This window comes from Urocampus carinirostris, chromosome 3 (genome assembly GCF_059441175.1).
Source record: "Urocampus carinirostris isolate Australia breed hairy pipefish chromosome 3, RoL_Ucar_1.0, whole genome shotgun sequence".
Taxonomy (NCBI): Eukaryota; Metazoa; Chordata; class Actinopteri; order Syngnathiformes; family Syngnathidae; genus Urocampus; species Urocampus carinirostris.
Window position 1 is genome coordinate 11,514,180 of NC_142351.1, and position 18,940 is coordinate 11,533,119.

The 18,940-nt window shown below is 40.3% G+C and overlaps 1 protein-coding gene across 4 annotated transcripts in view; it reads right to left on the reverse strand.

Annotated features, from left to right (window-relative positions):
* The window catches only part of magi3a (membrane associated guanylate kinase, WW and PDZ domain containing 3a), a 154,170-nt gene that overhangs the window by 31,101 nt on the left and 104,129 nt on the right, over positions 1-18,940 (reverse strand). For all 4 annotated transcript variants that reach the window (XM_088330690.1, XM_088330689.1, XM_088330693.1 and 1 more), the window contains exons 4-9: positions 17,262-17,468; positions 16,161-16,329; positions 15,494-15,573; positions 13,621-13,678; positions 8,539-8,645; positions 4,384-4,584 (exon numbers count right to left, since the gene is read on the reverse strand). In XM_088330690.1, coding sequence (XP_088186816.1) covers positions 4,384-4,584; positions 8,539-8,645; positions 13,621-13,678; positions 15,494-15,573; positions 16,161-16,329; positions 17,262-17,468 — 822 coding nt within the window. The remainder of the gene's footprint in view (positions 1-4,383; positions 4,585-8,538; positions 8,646-13,620; positions 13,679-15,493; positions 15,574-16,160; positions 16,330-17,261; positions 17,469-18,940) is intronic.

Below are 18,940 nucleotides of genomic sequence, written 5' to 3' on the forward strand. Positions count from 1 at the left end.
TTGCGACCAGTAGGGGGTAATGATGCTTCACATGACAACGCTATATCATGCGGCAGACGTGTTGGCATCATTTTTAAGCAACATTGTTCTAATTTTCTGCATTTTATGCATGGTCTATTGAGACAGACAGCTAAGAAACACGGCAAAGGCAAAAATTCCAAGCATTTTACAAGTATTTCACCCCAAATTCCAGCACTTTTCAAACCTTGAAAACACAACCATAAAGGGACGGTGTGTAATATTTAGTGCCTCCTCGTGGTAAAAAAACTTTCATTCTGTTGAAAAAAATGAAAAAAATTGAATACCACCATACCAATGTTATTTTTTAATCTAAAAAAAATTCATAGGTCGAGAGATTTGTATTTATTTCATTTAAGTGTAATCCTTCTCTAAGTCGCCACCATGTTTGTCTGCTGTGTTTTCACTTGCTGTGGCACTGGTTTGCGTTCATATTAGACAACAGTGCCATCTTGTGGTCAAATATTTCACAGTGGGTCTTTAAGGCAGTGTGCGAAACTTCAAAATATTCTACTTGCTGACACCATCTTCTGGTTGAAATAATTAATGCAGCTCTTTCTGTTGCACGTTCAAGTATGTGAAATTGTTAGCTGCGTCAAATAAATTCTTCCTTTTTCATCTTTTTCGGGGTTTGTATTGGCAGTGACTGTTTTTGAAACCGTTCTTATTTTCATCATTTTCATCATGGAATAAAAGAAAACAACGACCACGCATGTGAACTCCAAGCAGAAAGGCACAGTGGAAAAAAATATATAAAGGCTTTTTAAACTCAGTTGGGCTTTGTTATCACATAGTTGATAGAGAAAATATTTAACTTTAAACTTTCTAAGGACACTACAAGCTATGTACCCCACCTTTAAAATATAAGCATTTTCAAGAATTTTAAGACCCTGTATGAACAACCTCCGCCAATTACTTCCCATAATAATGACCGAAAATCCTCCTTATTAAGCAATAATAAACTACACAAACACAACGCGGAACCTATTTAATCACAGCAAGACAATATTAGCAATACACCATGACGTTGGTTGTCATCTGCTACCAGTGACCGAGACGATCCGGTTTTAAGCCGAAATGGGCATGATAAGTCGAGTCTTTTTTTATAGAGTAAAAATTAATATATGGCGTACATGATTTTAATAGATCCAAAAATTAATAAAATACGGGAACATTTGGGCAGCACGGTAGGATAGTGGTTAGCACGTGTGTGGCACAGTTCTCAGGTAGTGAGATCGAACCTTCCTGTGTGGAGTTTGCATGTTCTCCCCTTGCTTGCGTGGGTTTCCTTAGGGCACTCCGGTTTCCTCCCACATTCCAAAAACATGCATGTCAGGTTAATTGGCTGGTACAAATTGTCCCGAGGTGTGAATGAGCGAGTGAGTTGTATGTCCCTGTGTGCCCTGCGATTGACTGGCAACCAGTTCAGGGTGTCCCCTGCCCACTGCCTGGAGATAGCTGGGATGGGCTCCAGCCCCCCGCGACCCTAATGAGGATAAGCGGTACGGCTAATGAGATGAGATGAGATGAGGATCTCTGTCACGACATGCAAACCAAGCCCTGTTCCTGCGGACACTCCGCCCACACCTTAATTCTGGCGATCAAGTCCATGATAAGTGCTCATAATAAACTCACATTTTCATCAATATAATTTTATCTATCATATTACTGTATTTTTTTTACGTTTAATCACTATTTTCATGTATGCAGTGATCAGGAAGATGTGTTTCATAGCTATGCTTTTGGGAGGTCGGGAATAGGTCAATTACTTTTGAATTACCATAAATTCCGGACTATAAGCCGCTACTTTTTTCCCAAACGTGCAACCATGCAGCTTATTCAGTGATGCGGCCAATGTATGCAATTTTTCTAACGGCCGCCAGCGGCGCTTGAGTACAAAAGGTAAGATTTAGACTGGTGGAATATATGCGCAGAGGAAGACTGCAACTTCTTGGCTTGTGCCTAAATTAAATTAGCGTAAACATAGCCTCATCAAGCAAAATGCAAAAAGAAAGGCACATCAAAAAATCCAACATCACCAACGGGTTCCGAAAAGCCGGTCTGCTGCGTGACGGAGAGGAGGGCACAGAATCAGGAGTGGATGAGAGTTCCAGCGACAGTGACAGCGCGAGTGAGGCTGCGGAAGCGTGGGACGACGTCTGTATGACAAAGTTTCTTTCCGACACTGAGGAAGACTACTTTGATGGCTTCAGTTGTAAGGAGGAAGATGAGGACGGTTTACCGTGATTTTTACAAGTACGGTATGTTTACTGTGTTGCGAGCGTGTTGCTAGCGTGTTGCTACCATTAACTGCCCTGTCACAGGCACCGTTTGGGATGAAAGTTATATTATTATTATTTAAGCTTTGAAAACTCTCTTGTTGTACCGTCTTTCTTTGTAAATATGTGTAACCATGTATAATATGTATTTGCCACTGTATATTTTTGTAATGTTTTTATTTTAGACACTTATTCTGATATGTTTTGCACGGGCGAATCAAAAAGAAGGGGCGGAACAAAGGCGGGGTGACGGGAAGTGGGGAAAAAGTGAGACCTGTTTGTGGACGCGGCGGACAATAGTGGATATATATTTTTCCCACCCTTGCCTTTGGAAATATACACTTTTTTCCTTGGATTACTTTCAACGGGACCCGGACTCTGCAGGTCTGCATCAAACCTTAAGTACCGGTATCATTTTCCGTTTATTTTGCCGGCTGTGAATTTGGGACTGTGTACTTTAATGAAGGACATTCAGTTTCAATCGCGGGACTTAAAGTTGGGTTTGGGTTAATTTTGTGTTTGTGTTACATTTTTTTAATGTGGGCACATGCGGCTTATATACAGGTGCGGCTTGTGTACAAAATCGGTTTTCCTCTTAAAATGTGGTGGGTGCGGTTTATAATCAGGTGCGCTCTATAGTCCGGAATTTACGGTATTTCATATCGGGAAAATGGGCTCATTATACGGCAATTCGAGCTACGAGCACGATCCTGTACCGAATTAAGCTTGTAGGAAGATCTACCACTGTATATTTGAACATAAGGCAAATGTGCTTAGAAAGAAGGGCCTGTCTGATGAAAAGGTTGAAGAATAGATCGAAAGGCAGCTAAATTGCTGACCCACACGCTTGTCTCAACCTTCCCACACAATCAATACAAATTCCTGACAAGCACGGATCCGATTTTCCTCATGGGAGCAAACTCTATAGCAACAGTGGTCAGTAGGTAATGGTCCTCAATATTTGTTTGTGTGAATGTAGGATACATAGAGCTGCACTATCATAACGATTAACTACGAGGAACTGAAAATTCTACAACAGATAAAATAATATAATAAAATAATATTAAAAGGTCGTCAATATAAAAATTGATTAAAAAACTGAAATTTAATACTAATATATATAAAAAGAAAAACAAATCTGAAATAAATGAATATAGATAAATCTAAAAATAAAAAACAAAATGAAAAATACAAAAAATAAATATAAAACATGTTTTATTTCATGTTATGAAATGAAATGATCAGCATTTATATAGCGCTTTTCAAGTCAATGACTTCCCAAAGCGCTTTACATTGTGCTTCACATTTCCCAATAGCGGCCGTGATCTGTGCAGCCATGTAAGGCGCTAACTTGCTTATTGGGGGTATCGGGGGTTCAGTGTCTTACCCAAGGACACTTCGGCATGTAACACGGACAAGCCAGGATTGAACTGGGATCCCTTAATCCTAAAACGATCGCTCTACCTCCTGAGCTACTGCATTATGCAAATGAGAAAGTAATTTTGAGTTTATTTCTGCCAGTCACATTCAGTCTATTAATGAACTTACAGGACAAAATGGGTGAAGAGTCACCTCAAAATGCATCCCCCTTTCAAAAACGTTTTGTTCGGAAAACAAATCTGCAGCATGGAATAAATGTGACATAACCTGTGAAAGCTTAGCGTTTTCATCTAATGTCAATATTTAATTGCATTTTAGCATTTATTTTTATTTTTAGATTTTAAATATTTTTTTTTATGTTCATTTTTCCAATAATTTACATTTTTATTCATCTATGTACATATTGTTTTTTCCAATTAGTTTATAATTTATTTAAGAATTATTATTTTATATCTTGTACGCATCTATCAATTAATCAATCAACACATCCATCAGTACATTTATCCAACAGATCACCTTTCCCCCCACCAAACATCTATCCATCTAGCTCTTTATCAGGCAGTTTCAGTCCACCATAATTAACAGATTGTAAAAAAATGGATCAATAAGAGTTTCAAGACGAGTTGGTCAGAAGTTGGTACGTAAGAGCCTTTAGCCTCTTCGCCTATTACATGGCGATACTAAAGATTTATGTGTGGACTCCTACCAGAGGCAATTTTTTTGTCGTGTGCAGCAGGCCCATCAGGAAGGACATTTTTGACTTGAAGAAACTCATCGGGACGGTCTCCTCCGATAATGGTGAAGCCGAAGCCTTGCGGGCTTTTTCGGAGCGCAGTCTGATAGATGGAGCCCTGTAGCTGAGACGGATCCCGCGTGAAGCACCGCGCAGCCCCCTGTCCAGGCTCTTCTATTGAATGAAGAAGAATGTACAGAAATTAGCGTCTGCAAGTTTAAAAGTCTCACAAAAGCTGTTACTTGAGGGATTTCAAAGTTTCTCTGATATCAAGAAATGAAAATCTTAAAAACTAGCATCGGTATGCGCTCATGTGACAGTACAGTACAGTGTAGTAATCCCTCGCTATAACATAATTCAACTTTCACAGTCACACGGAATCACAGATTTTTATCACACATTGAGTTCTTTATTCTGACTGGCAACAGTCCATCACAGGGTAGGTATTGGCAATAAATAAATGAATGTTTACATGTACAGTAATTTTTCTGATGAACGAATGATTGAGTCTGAGTTTGTTCTTTGAATTTAATGGATAACAGAGTAGTTCATTGTATAATAATTGTAAAAGAAAAAAGAAAAGTTTCTACTAACACCTTATTTCAGACATCTATTCTCTGTATGCTAGGGGACCTAAATAATCTTCAAAATGTAGGTCAGAAGATTTAAAATCACCAAAACAAGTGCTATGAACAAGAAACACCGTTTATACTAGTGATCCCAAGAGCCAAGAAGAGATCCGCAGGTTTAGGAGTCTTCTCCATTCGTGCCCAAGTCCTCTTCCCCCTGAGATTCGATCTGCAACCTCAGTGGAACTATTTAAATCTAAGATTAAAACACACTTATATCCCCTAGCTTATGATTGACCTATATTTCCTATTGACAATACCTGTGTATTATTTGTTATTGAAACAGCCATTGCAGCCTGGTCATCCTGGAAGGAGGATTAGGTCATGTGCGGTCCCTTCTCATGGTTTCTTCATTTTCCTCATGTTGAGGTTTTTGAGTTTTTTCTTGCCCTCATGTAGGTTATAGATCAGGGTATGGTGTAATAATAGTCTTTGGTTTGCAATAGTCTGATCTGTGCAGCCCTTTGAGACCCCTTGTGATTAAGGGCTACACAAATAACTTTCTGGATTTTGCCTATCACAGGTTCTTTTTAGAACATAGCCTTCATGATAAATGAGGGTTCACTCTATACCTATGGCAACAGAGTTATGCAACTAAACCTTAGCTGTTTTCTTAGTGAAAACTCCTAAATGTTGCGGTTTATCATTGTGATAGCTGAAACACTCCTATTTAAAAATAACATATCTGGTTTATGTGTCGGTTAAAAAGGATCAACAATACCAAAAAAAAAACCCACAATTAAAATGACAAGAAAAACAAAAGGTAACCAATGCTCGGGGCCCAATACATAAATAAAAAGTGGCACAGAGGATATCAATTGAATTAATTGTCATTAATATTCACGGAGTGAAACATTGTATGCAACAAGATTAGACATGGCACTTCAGGTAAATAGAATTATAACATAGTGCTTAGAGACTGGCCAAAGTTGTGATTACAGCGCACAGAAATATATTGCATCGGGACAATATTGCAAAGAAAAGTAGTGCCAAAACATTTAGCAGCATTACATTTCCCAAATACGTTTGCAAGATACATAATTTTCAGTTTTGAATGCTTGTTTAGGGTGGTGATGGCCTTGGAGAAGAGAGACGGTTATTCACTGTTTTAGGGGCCCGTAGTGCCTACAAAAGGGCAACAGGTCAAAGAAGTTGCAGCCAGAGTGAGAATGGGTCCTAAATAATGTTAATGGCTTTGTCGCAATATCGCAAGTAGGCATCCTACAGACTGGGCAGGAACCAGTTATTTTGTGGGCTTTGTTATTCTTGATTTTTCTGTCTGCTGCCATCCTGCCAGCATACCACACTGTGACGCTGTATGCCAGAATGCTCTCCACTGTGGTCTTGTAGAAGGACACCAGCAGCTATTATGTATATGTCTGATGTAAATAATAAATGTGTGTGTGTGTTGATTTCCATGTAGATGGAATCAACATTACCTGCAAGCTTCGAGAAACAGGCAACTTTACTATTTCCCCACAAAGAGGATTCACTCGGCGCATAATCGTGACAGAGTGATTTGTATGCTCCAAATGAATGACAACCCCTTTGCCCGCCGCATTCTCACTGCGACATTTGGAGAAAATTTACGAGCCAGTAAGAGCACATTGCCATACAAATACATGCAACACTGTGAGCAATCACTCTACAAACTCCACACTTAAAACATTAATAAGTTTGAAGAATATTTTGAGAACAAAGCAGCCTTAAATGCTCGTCGGGTGGGCATGGTACGCTAACACCAAATTCATGTTTACATGGCGGTAATTAATTTGTGGCCCACTGGGAGGCGATCTTATGTATCAGGGTCTGCCTCATTATATAAAATGTCAGACAGGCCAGTCAGTGGTGTAATTATGATGAATATTGGAGCTGGGCTTTACTCACTTTGTTTGGTCAGATAGGCCAGAGTGGTTGTCCTGTGTGAACACTGTTTGGAAGCAACTTCACACACGTTCACAAGGTCCCTGCTTAATATTAATTCGTTAACGAGGTGATTAAAGATGTACCATATTTTCCGCACTATAAGGCGCACCTAAAAGCCTTTATTTTTTTCAAAAGCTGACCATGCGCCTTATAATACAGTGCGCCTTATATATGGATCAAAATTAAGTCGCAAAGTCTTGCAACTAAAGCAAGCAGCCGCCGACTAGATTTTCCCCCGAAGGCGAAGTCATCCGCGGTGTATGCTGGGATTTATATACCGGCGTTTCATTTCCTAACCAATGTGTCAATCATCATTTGAATCAGTCACTATTGGCTAAAGTTATTCTGAGGTAAAGGGGGCGGATCCTGTTTCATGATTTACAGGCTCGCATAGGCTAAAGGGGCGAAACAGAGCCTGCAATTGGCCGAAAAAGATGAATGTGAATCACATGTTGGGTTGCACTACGGCATAGAGAAAACACTTTTTATTATTCTGTATTTGTAAATATTTTACTCTCCTGGATTTACTACACTCACGGTTGTAAGAAGACCATGGTTACGTATCATTAATGAACGTGAAGGCTGCAAGAGAACTTAGGTGAGCTATGCGGATTTATATTTTCCCGGTGTCTTGTTTTAGAACGATCTTGATGTTTCTGTGATGAGTCTATTTTTAAACTAAATTCAATTCAAAGTGTTTATTGTCATATGCACAGTAAAGAACCCCGTTTCCCTGCACAATAAAATTCTTACTTTGCTGTCCACACAGTTGCCAGCAAAAAATAAAATGGAAACTAAGAAATGTTTGTTTGGTGACATCGTACGGACACCGCATCCGCACGTGTCTACGACACGTATTTGCTTCTTTGCAAGCTTTCGGAATGTTAAGGGGGTAATAAGTTTGACTGAACTATCTGACTGTTTTGTCGACGTTCCCATTGTAGCGCCTTATAATCCGGTGCGCCTTATGTATGTATTTTCAGGGGGTGCGCCCTATAACCCGGTGCGTCTTATAGTGCAGAAAATACGGTTGATGTTTTATTGGCGGAGAAGTTGGTAGCACCTAAATAAAGGCAGTTTCATCCTCAGAGACCCAAGGATGTGCTAGGTTGAAATCGCTGCAGCTACCTGAATACTAATGAGCTTGTTTTTCATGTGCAGGGGAAACAGTAAATTTTTACACTCAGATGTATATCAACACAAATGGCTTTCAGTAAACGCAGCAAACGGGTGTAAGGTCAATTTAGAAAATGTAATTCTGTTATCATTAAGTTACTTTCAACTGCAGTGATTCTGATTTAAAGGGGACCTCAGGGCCCTCTAAATGTAATATCCGCCAGCCTGCAGAAATAACTTTCGCTACCCAGTGCAGCTCAGCTCGGTTATGCAAATGGACTATCGCTGTTGAGGGGCTGTTTAGACGCAGCCTGTCAACTCCTAAAACATCACAGCAGGGGGGATGAGATGCGCGCAGGGCAGTTATTGATGCCGCGCTTTTGGAAATGCCGGCACAACTTGATTCAATTGCATGCTACATCAACAGTTCTACTGCAGTGTTTATCTGAGGACTCACCTGAGGGCGTGATTGTGGTTGAGGATGTCGCGGAGGGTGTCTCAACACTGACTTTCTTCTTTGCTTCAAGGACGGGATTCTCAAACTGCGTCTTTTGGTTGATATGGCTGCAAGAGGAAACGCATGAAATAAGGGTGCAAAATTCTATGCCTCAACTATCCTCATTTAGGATCGAATTACTTTGCTATGTACAGCTGTGTTTCTCAATCACTGAGATCTTGTCTGTGTAAGACAGAATTATTTTTACAATTTTATATTGTGCAGAAGTCTGGGGCAAAAATTACAAAAGTTCACTACAGCCCCCTTTCATCCTCCAAAAACGTGCAATTAGAGCCATACACAGGGTAGGATATTGAGACCATACTGCACAACTGCTACTTAAGGTCACCAAAAACATAGTGCCAGAAAACATCCATAAATTATTCATTCAGAAAGAAGGAAATTATAACTTAAGGGGCTGTAGTGAATTCACGATCCCAAAGGTGAGAACCACCAGGAGAAGTATGTGTGTGTCTGTGTGTGGAATCAAGCTCTGGAACGATTTGCAAGACGAGATCAAATAATGTCCAACCATTCACTTGTTTAAATTTAAATACAAAAAAACATTCCCGGCGGAATACAGAGATGAAGAAAATCGGGTATGAGTGATACGAGATTGGGAATAGTGCGTCTAGAACTATGATTAACTTTGTGTTATTGTTGCTGTTGTTATATCAAAACTGTTATCATTAATATTATTACAATTTTTGTTATATAGTTGGTGTGTTTAATAGGGAAGATGAAGGGGTAGGGGATATAAGGCATTTGCTTCTGACTACCCCTTTTCGAACATATTATGTACTACTATTTTGTTGTTGAGTTATTGTTTTTGTTCTGTTTTCATTTTAAAGTTCGAATAAAGTTTTCATTCATTCATTCATGGAACAAGGTTTTATATCAACTTGGAACAAGCGTACTGTTTTGCATATCTTTGCTCTCTTCCAGTGATTAGCAAAGTAACGGTAATGTTCTTCCACAACAGTAGCTGTCAGCAGATTGGAAAAGCACTAAAGCAAAAGCGCTGGAGTGAGGCAATGCAGCACTCATGTTTACATGAAGTCCAAATGGCCTGCAGCTTCGTATGTCTTTAAGCCTTCTCTTTACACACAAACCTGATTCATTAACAAGCTCTGCAGAAACCTGATTAACGATCTTGCTGGTGTGATTCACTTTTGTTTGAAGATAAAAACCTAAAACACACGACGGCTCTGAAGAACCGGATTCTGGCATGCAATACAGTGACTGTTATTGAGCTCGGTGGACTTGTGGGTAAGGCGCCCGCCCCAAGACTGGGAGGTTTCTGGTTTGAGCCTCAGCCGGGTCATACCTAAGACTTGCAACATTGGTACCCATTGCCTGCTAGGTGACGTCGGCATTAGGGCATGGAACTGGGGGGGTTTGGTCACCTAATGATTCCCAACACATCAGTTGTGTTCAAAAGGGCACATGAAAATCTCATTGTAAGACTGTGGTACCATTAAAAACTGAAACTGAAAACTGAAACTGAAATTAACATTCATCTTTACTAGGGCTCTAATAAAACAAACTTGGTTGTGTCCATTGTAGGTGGAATAAGCTAGCCAAAGATCTAACTACAAAAACGTAGTAAAATAAGCAAAGGAATCCTCTTTCTCAGTAAAATTTCTCATTTGCTGATGGATACTTTTGTTAAGTTATTTTTCTCCCTTATCTTATAATTGAAAATACTAAAAATCAGGTTAAACTATGGTAAAATAAAAAAGTCTTTTTTTGTAGCAGTACAAACTCATCATCAAAACAGTTAATGGTAGTACCTCCAGTGACAAAGCTACCACAGGTACACTTATGATATCAATTTTGTGGTTGTAGCTTGTCTTCAAACTTAAAAGGTTTGCATGTATTGTGATTATCAAGTCCTCTCAAAAGTATGTTTAATGTTTTTGGAAGATTGGCAGAAGTAAATGGAAGGAGACCAAGAGGAAGGCCATGATTGACGTGGATGGATGGTGTTCTGATTGCACTGCAGGAAAGAGGTCTAAATATAGTGGAAGCTAGATCTCTTGTTGGTGATAGGAATGATTGGAGAGGTGTTGTAAAAGGATAGTGGGATGTTCAGACGTGTTCTAAGGGATGGGCAGGGAACCTGTATGATGTGGCAGGGGTAAACCAGTGAAAGCTCTCGGGCACTGCTGTTGAACAGAAGAGTGTGCTGTGTCACCCTGACCCGAGTGACATGGCCGCTTTCTTGTGTCCCGTTTCATCTTGAGGGACAAAAGCATGACTGACTTGGGTGCAGAGGTGCTTAACTTGTTTGGGTGTTTGGGCATTTGGTTTGGCCATGGTCCAAAGATTTTTGTGTGTGATTTTTGCTACTTTTTTCCATTTTTTTAATTTTCTTTGTTTTTGTCTTAGATAGATAGATAGGATCTATCTTGTACAGTCTGGAACTGTAAATTAGAGCATTACTTACTTCAGATTTTATTTTAGACAAGGTCACTCAAAACCCAACACTGTACTGTAAAAGTGGTGTTGTGTTTACTAGAATCCATTTTAAGTCTAGGCTTTTTTTTCAATCCACAAATTAAATTCTTGGTAACCAATAATGTTGTCAAGCATGGGTCTCATATTCATCTAGTGATACCAACCCAAAATGCTTTCAATCTACAGCAAAAAATACATTTCTTTCCCAGGGTTGAAATCTATTTTGAAGGGAATGCTTTTTCTTGTCATGCCAACTTGTGATTCATCTGCCTCCTCTGACTTACATCACAAATCCATCTCTTTGTAAACACCCTCACTTGAAAGATATAATAAATCTGTAAAACTGAACGCATCATCTGAATGTTGGCGCAGAAGTAGCTTGACAAGTTGACACTTAAGTCAAAATGGCAACTTTGAAGCTCTACCAAAGTGGCCACCTACTGACATTTCCTGTATGTGACTCACAATGATTTCTGCCCTCAGAGTAAAGTTCTCCACTTTGCTGTCTATTCTTACTCCCTCGTCACTGCAAGTCAGGTTTGGAAAATATGAGACGTAGGATCAGAACAAGGTAGTAACAGAGTACATTTACTCCATTACATATACTTAAGTAAGATTTGGAAAATTTTGTACTTCTAGGAGTATTTTCAAATTCCTATACTTTTACTTGAGTAAATTTGTGAAGAAAAGAAAAATTACTTTTACTCCGCTACATTAGATGTAAATGGTCTGCGCTTTTCAAGTCACTGAAGACCTCCCAAAGCGCTTCACGATGTGCTCCACACTTTCCCATTCACACACACCAATAGCAGCGTCAGGCACGCAAGGCAACTAACTGCTTATCTGGGGCATTACGGATTCAGTGTCTTGCCCAAGGACACTTCGACATATAACACGGAGGAGCCGGGAATCGAACCCGTGAACTCCTGATCCCAAGCTTGACCTCCTGAGCTAATGCCATTCATTTTAAGTATTTATTCTTTTTAAGACATGCTTTATTTACTTCATCATGTTATTGAGTGATTTATACTCAAATTTGTACTTTCCGAGCTAATGCGGCCCCATTAAGTAATTGAAGTCATTACTTCGTTACTCATTAATCCCCTCCACGTAACCACGCATCTGTCTGTCTCCGCTAAGGCGCATTTATTTTGACGCAGAACTCTGCCAGGCTCTACCATGTTTAACCAATCAAAGTAGCAGCCTGGTCACCTGACCACATTCAACTTCGGCAAAAGGGGAAATTGTTTACGAATGAAACAGATTGAAAATGTCGCTTAGCAATACTGACTGTGAAAACACAGAAAAAGCACCACTGGCCTCATATTAAAATCATGTTCCTCTTAAAAAGGATGCTAAACACCAGCTACAAAATGCAATGGCTCCTTTGTTCGAGTTCATGGGCTGGCTTGTTGTTCTGCTTGCAGAGACTAAGATAAGTATTGGGGCTTTAAATGTGCTACTTGGTATATGTGCTTTATTTTGCTCTGAAAATGCTGGTCTACTATTGATCCCAAGAGCCAAGAAGAGATCCGCAGGTTTCTAGAGCGCTCTCCATTCAGGCCCCGGTGTTGTGGAATGCTCTGCCCCCTGAGATTCGATCTGTAACCTCAGTGGAAATGTTTAAATCTAAGCTTAAAATACACTTCTATTCAATAGCATATGGATAACCTATATTTTAAGTTTACAATGTCCGTGTATTTTTTGCCCTCATGTAGGTTTTAGATCAGGGGATGGTGTCATAATGGTCAGTGGTTTGCAATAATCTGTGGTCTGTGCAGCCCTTTGAGACTCTTTGTGATTAAGGGCTATAGAAATTAACATGACTTGACTTGACTTATACCATTATTATTTTATTGTTTATTAAAGCACTTGAATTTAAGTTGATTATTTTACTTTTAAATTAAATGTCATTTTTTGTTGATTGCATGGACTTCGATAGTTTGATGATCCGATTGGTTGTTTTAAAACATCAATAAATACGACGTGGCTATAGTTACTCAGTACTTACAATACTTACTTTTGCTTAAATAAGTATTTGGATGACTACTTTGACTTCTACTTGAGTAATATTATTCTGAAGTAACAGGACTTTTACTTGAGTAAAATATTTGGCTACTCTACCCACCTTTGCATCAGATACTGTAAATGGTCACACAAAGTAGGCAGAGTGATGGGAGATGAAGCCTCCCGTTGACCCTCTTGTATAAACAGAGACACTCATCCTCCCATTACGTCTCTTTGTTCATCGTAATGGGAGCAAAATGAAACATTGAGCTCTATTTGTACTGTTGATTATAAAAGAATCTCCGCTTTTGTTCCCTACACAGGGCCCCAAAACCATTATTGTCTTTTGTATTAGCTGCTTTAGGGGCTGTGGGAAGCTGGGGCACAGGCACTATCCAAGTATCCTGTTGCATTACATCATCCACATCAAATTCATCAGCGCTTTGGCCTAAATTTATCTAAGCAGCTGATTAAGTCTACTCACCGCCAATAAACGACAACACATTGCGCCACACCTCCATCATCAACCTCTCAACTAAAAGGCCTTTACCACACAAACAAGAGACAGTTACTCACTCGACATAGTAGGTGCCATACTGGGGGTCCTCAATTCTCTCCCAGCCGTAGGGCAACTCTATGGGGAAGAGAAATCACAAATTAAGTTTTTTTAAATCAGCAAAATGTTCACCATGAGAAGATGCCTTGATTTTTGTTTTCCTTTTTAAATGCTGAATAAGTTTGTGTATGTGTGTGATGGGTTTGTTACTATTGGACCGGATTTCATTGGATGTCAGTTCCTTATTTGGACTCAGTGTTGTTGATTGTTTTGATTACTGCCTCATTGTCGGTATCGCCCAATCATGTTGCAGTTCTTTGATTATCCACACTCTTTATGGCTGATCTGTTTTTTTGTGACCTTGAAGGAGGGCTTTAGGAATGGACAAAAAATTTCTTTTCTGACAGCCCTTCTCTTGGTCCTCCTTGCAAGTTCAAAATATATTGATGTCTTCTCTCCTTTTTTGAGTGTCTACTAAATCTATTATTTGGTCCTTCAAAAAGAAAATCAAGTTTTGTTCCACTGCAATGTATTGGGTGTGTAGTATTGACAAAAATAGCGTGTGGCTACCCTAAAGGTTCATATAAGTTTGTAAATGATGGAATCTAATCCAAAAGAATCCAAAAGAGATTAAGCAACATGTAAATGCAGCACAGCAGTACTGGTTGACTATTTGTAAGTAGATCTAACTTGAAGAAGAAACATTATGTACAGGAGTGTTTATGCCATAAACAAACAGCGCGTCCGTGGTTTCTACTTTGAGTCAAACAGCATCGGGACGTTTTGTTTGCTTGACCGTTCCCGGTTGATAAACGGTACTCAACAAATACAGCTATAGCGGGCGGTTTATTTGGTGAGTGTTTACTTAGCTTTGGCGACATCAAGCGGACATATTTAAAACGGCAGGTCATTTTCTTCTCCAAGTTAGATCTACTTACAAATAGTCAACCAGTACTGTTGTGCTGCATTTACAAGTTGCTTAATCTCATTTGGATTTTGTCAGGACCAGAATGGAAACAGGACCCAATTGCGTTACGTTTCTCACAAATTTTATTAAAGGAGAAAGGAAGGGCTGCGCCCACGATCCGGCGTTCGCTAGGCGCTGGAAGCAAGTTGCTGTCGTACTCAGTTTGTGATGCGAACAAGGAAGTGGATCTTCCGTAGCGAGCGGTGGCGGTGTCAAGGACGGACAAACAGGTCGAAAGCCGGGACAGGAGAGCAAAAACGTGGTCGGGGTCAGAAATGGGTCGTAAGCCGGGACGGGAGAGCAGACGTGGTCAGAATCAAAACGGGTCGAAGCCGGGGGACAGACGGGAGCAAAAAACAGGTGGGAGTCAGGGTCGAAAAAGGCTTGCCTAGTGTTCACTGAGGTTCGCAGATGGACTGACAAAAGGGTACAGATAGGAGTGGGTTTAAATAGGGACAGGGAGCCAATCAGAGTCCGAGGCAGTTGGCGCCAAAGGAGCGGGCACAGGTGATTCACATCGGTAATCGTGACAGATTTTTTAATAGATTCCATCATTTACAAATGTATATAAACTTGCCATAAACATTATGGCATGTTGCACTTGTAAGGGTGCAAATTCTTTTGAATGAGTCGATTGAATTTATTTTGAAAATGTAAAAAGGCTTATAAAAACAAAAAAGAAAATGAAAAAAAAAACAACAACATATAAACCTCAAATTATACATATGTTCAAAGAAGGACTACGCAGAACTATAATTTCCTTTACCTCCAAAATATTTCTTTACTATCCCTAAACATTTCCGATTTGTACAGAACTATAATTGTTCTACCTAATGTTTAACATATATATATCTCGAAAGATGCAATATTGAGCAACTCAACTTGAGTATAGATGAAACCTGAAGAAATATGTCTAATTGTCTCACCTCCTAATTCACATTTCTCAGGAGCTTTGGCCTTTTTGGCAAGCCGTGGGTCCAGCCAGGTTGTGGTTTTGCTGTTATGGCTGCACAAAGAAAAAAACATCTTCAGGATTTTCTCGAGGTCATTAAAAAGATAATGGTAAATGGATCGCACTTTATATAGCGCTCTTCAAGTCACCGAAGACCCCCCAAAGCGCTCTGCAATCTGCTTCACACTTACCGATAACGGAGTATGCCATGCAAGGCACCTACCTGCTTATATTTATGATCTGATTGGCTATATTATGACATTTTTTCCTTATTTTAGCATATTTTTAATAAAAAAATATAATGAGAATAGCAGCTTCATATTACTCAAGAGCTATTTCACCAGCTTTTGAAATAAAATATAAAAAGGGTTACTTAGAATAAATAGTGTGATACACTATTATTTTCTAAAATCATATTGAATGGTGCTGTCATTTTTAATCTGAAAATACTTGCAGTATAACAACAACTGGACCTTCACCAGAGTGATAGCAGCTAACTGTGACCAGACATTATGTGGCTTATTGCAAGCATTTGGACTATAGTTGAAAGTAATGTGGCTAAAAGGTGTCAGGAGACTGCTGGGAGTTCATGCAATGGGACAGCAACTGGACCAAAGCCAAGGAGTGTTAAGACTACTCACTCTATAAAATAGACCATGCCGCTCTCTGTGTAGGCCATTTCCCAGTTCTTGGGCAGAGGCTCCTGACTATCATCCTGTGCCATTGCACTCCACGCTCGCAGGTCCATGGCCGCCGCTGACTGATTGTAGCTGGGCACAGTCTTCCTCCAATCCTCCATGTCCTTGTGGTCTGCGGTGGCCCGACATGCCGCCAGGGACACCGGCACAGACACAGAAAGGGGAAGTGGGTGGGAGTAGGGGTATGGGAGGTGGTAGAAGGAGAAAGAGACGGGAGGTGAGAATGTGGAACCATTGGATCTGTGATGGGCTCCCTGCATGGTGCCACACTGCTGCTCAACTTAGTCTTCCTCTGTGCACTGGGGGATGGTTTCATCCCACCAAAACACGAAAGGGTAGAGAGTCAGAGAGAGAGTGAGAGAGGAGAGAGGGAGGCAGAGAGAGTACAAGGACAAGAGTGTAACAATTGCCATATAATTTGCATGTCAGCAGCGATATCCTGGGAACTGCCTCCTGGGCAGTAGCAGAACTGACCAATGTTTCCAGAGCTGACCAGAGTCTCTACTGAACATCACGTGTGAGCAAAGATTAGGTCTACAGATTTTCATTCAGTACATCATTGATTTATATGTATGCACACTTTCTGTTAGTTAATGACAAAAAAAAACATGACAAAAGTGTTTTGCGGACATATTTTGGACGGATTCTTACAGAAAGAATCACATGGTGATTTCTAAGCACATAGTAGGTATTAACAATACACCTTGCCCATGTGTGCAATATCCTGAGACTATGCAATGTGTCTTTTGTTGGCTGAACTTTTACTTCCTAATCATCCAGGACTACGATGATGATGCAAAATGGGATGGTCTACAGCATGCTCAATTACAAGTTGTCCACCTCCAGCTTCTGCCTGCAGGTGTTCTTAAAGCCAGGCTTCTCATATTGATGAAGACTTTAGAACGGCCAGAGGACAACCTTTGATTGGGCATTTATTTGTCCAAATCACTGTCATTATGTCGCATTTTGTATTTCAAATCGAATGGATCCTTTTAAACCTTTATATTACAGTGGATGGAAATGCATGCACAGTTTTTGTCTCACCAGACTGGCCATTGACCATGGGGGGCCTCTCTTCTTCATCCTCCTCCTCTGGTGCTGCACTGTCCTTTCTGTCCATCTTGCTAACAGAGGTTGTGCGCTTCCGTTGGACTTCATTGTCGAAGTCCTCATCAAACAAGACCTGGTCCACCAAATCCGGCTGCACAGGACTCGGCTCAGCAGGTGGCTTAGGTGTTCCATAATAGTTACCTAGGAAAAGTACATTTGGAGGATGAGTCAGAAAATTATTTTTAAAATATCCCCGGCATCAATGAGTCACACTTGCATTTTCGCTATTCTGATTTTACAGTTGCAATTGGATGCTGGTTTAAAAAGAGTTTCCCTTCTGCTCTTTGTCAATAATTATGATGTTTGACAGAGTTTTGGAAGTCTCTGTAGTGTTAATTCTCCCCCAAAAATGTAAATAAACTGCAAAATCTCCAATAAAATGTATGGAATGGCATTTACGAATAGATAGACAGACAGACAGACAGATAGACATATACTTCATTCATCCCCCTAGAGAAATTCACACTTCCAGCAGTCTCCTTTGTTGTTTATTAACAGTTTAACAGGATGCCCTCAGGGTGCTTTGTCGTTAGCCACAGCGGAGTGGATGACGTCACGCGCTAGTCCAAAAGTTTGAACTCCCTGCAGCAGTTGGAAATCTTTGTGCCCAGGGATACACCACTTTGTGTAAGCGAGTCCACCTCCTCTCCGCTTCCCGCAGGCTTTCCTGTCTCTGTCTAACAGCGCTGAAGCCGGGTAGCTCCGGTAGCTCCGGGTAACTCCACGTTAGCGTCCGGGATGCTGGACGTGAGCCACGTTTCCGTAAAACGTAGAAAACTGCACTCCCTGTGTGCTTTGATGTTTTTCACCAGCACAGCCAGTTCGTCTGTCTTATTTAGATAGATAGATAGATAGATAGATACTTTATTCATCCCCTAAGGGAAATTCACATTTCCAGCAGCATCCCTGGGCACAGTTACCATGATAACGGACGGTACCTAAGACTTATAACACCGCTAGCCGCTTAGCTAGCTCCGGCTCTCCATCCACGATAGGGCCCCCTCATCACGCCGGCACGAGAATTATTCAGGGCAAGGAGTTGATTCCTCGAATAAACGCATTTTTGTGCGTTAAAACCCATAACGATAGGATAGAAAGTAATACAAAGTGTAGTTGCCAAACGGGACGAAAAACACCAAAGATAGAAGCAGACACTTAAAACAATAAATCACAAAAGCTGCGAAATAACACAGAGCTGCTGGAAAGACTGCCGCTCGCGGCGGCGCCGCTTTGATCTTTTCAATATTTGACAAAAAAAAATTAGTCGGCGACAGGTCAATGCAGAAAAGAGAACAACAAAATGGACTGGGAGATAAGGGTAAAACAATAACCACAAAAGCCAATTAATTTAGGGAATGCATTAAGTGGGTCATTGAAATCAGAAGACATGGAGACACCACCTTCAACAGGGAAGAGAGAGCCTAAAGCACTGGAACAAACTTTAGCCCGTTGTGGTCTTTCAAAATTTACAAAAACTAGAAAGACCATTTGGTGTTTTGCTCCAATTAATGTTGACCAAGTGAGCGCAATTGAATACCTTAATTATAAATACCAAATATTAAATACAATAAGCATGAGTCTCAATAAACTGGCTAGGAAACCGAGCTCTGTTG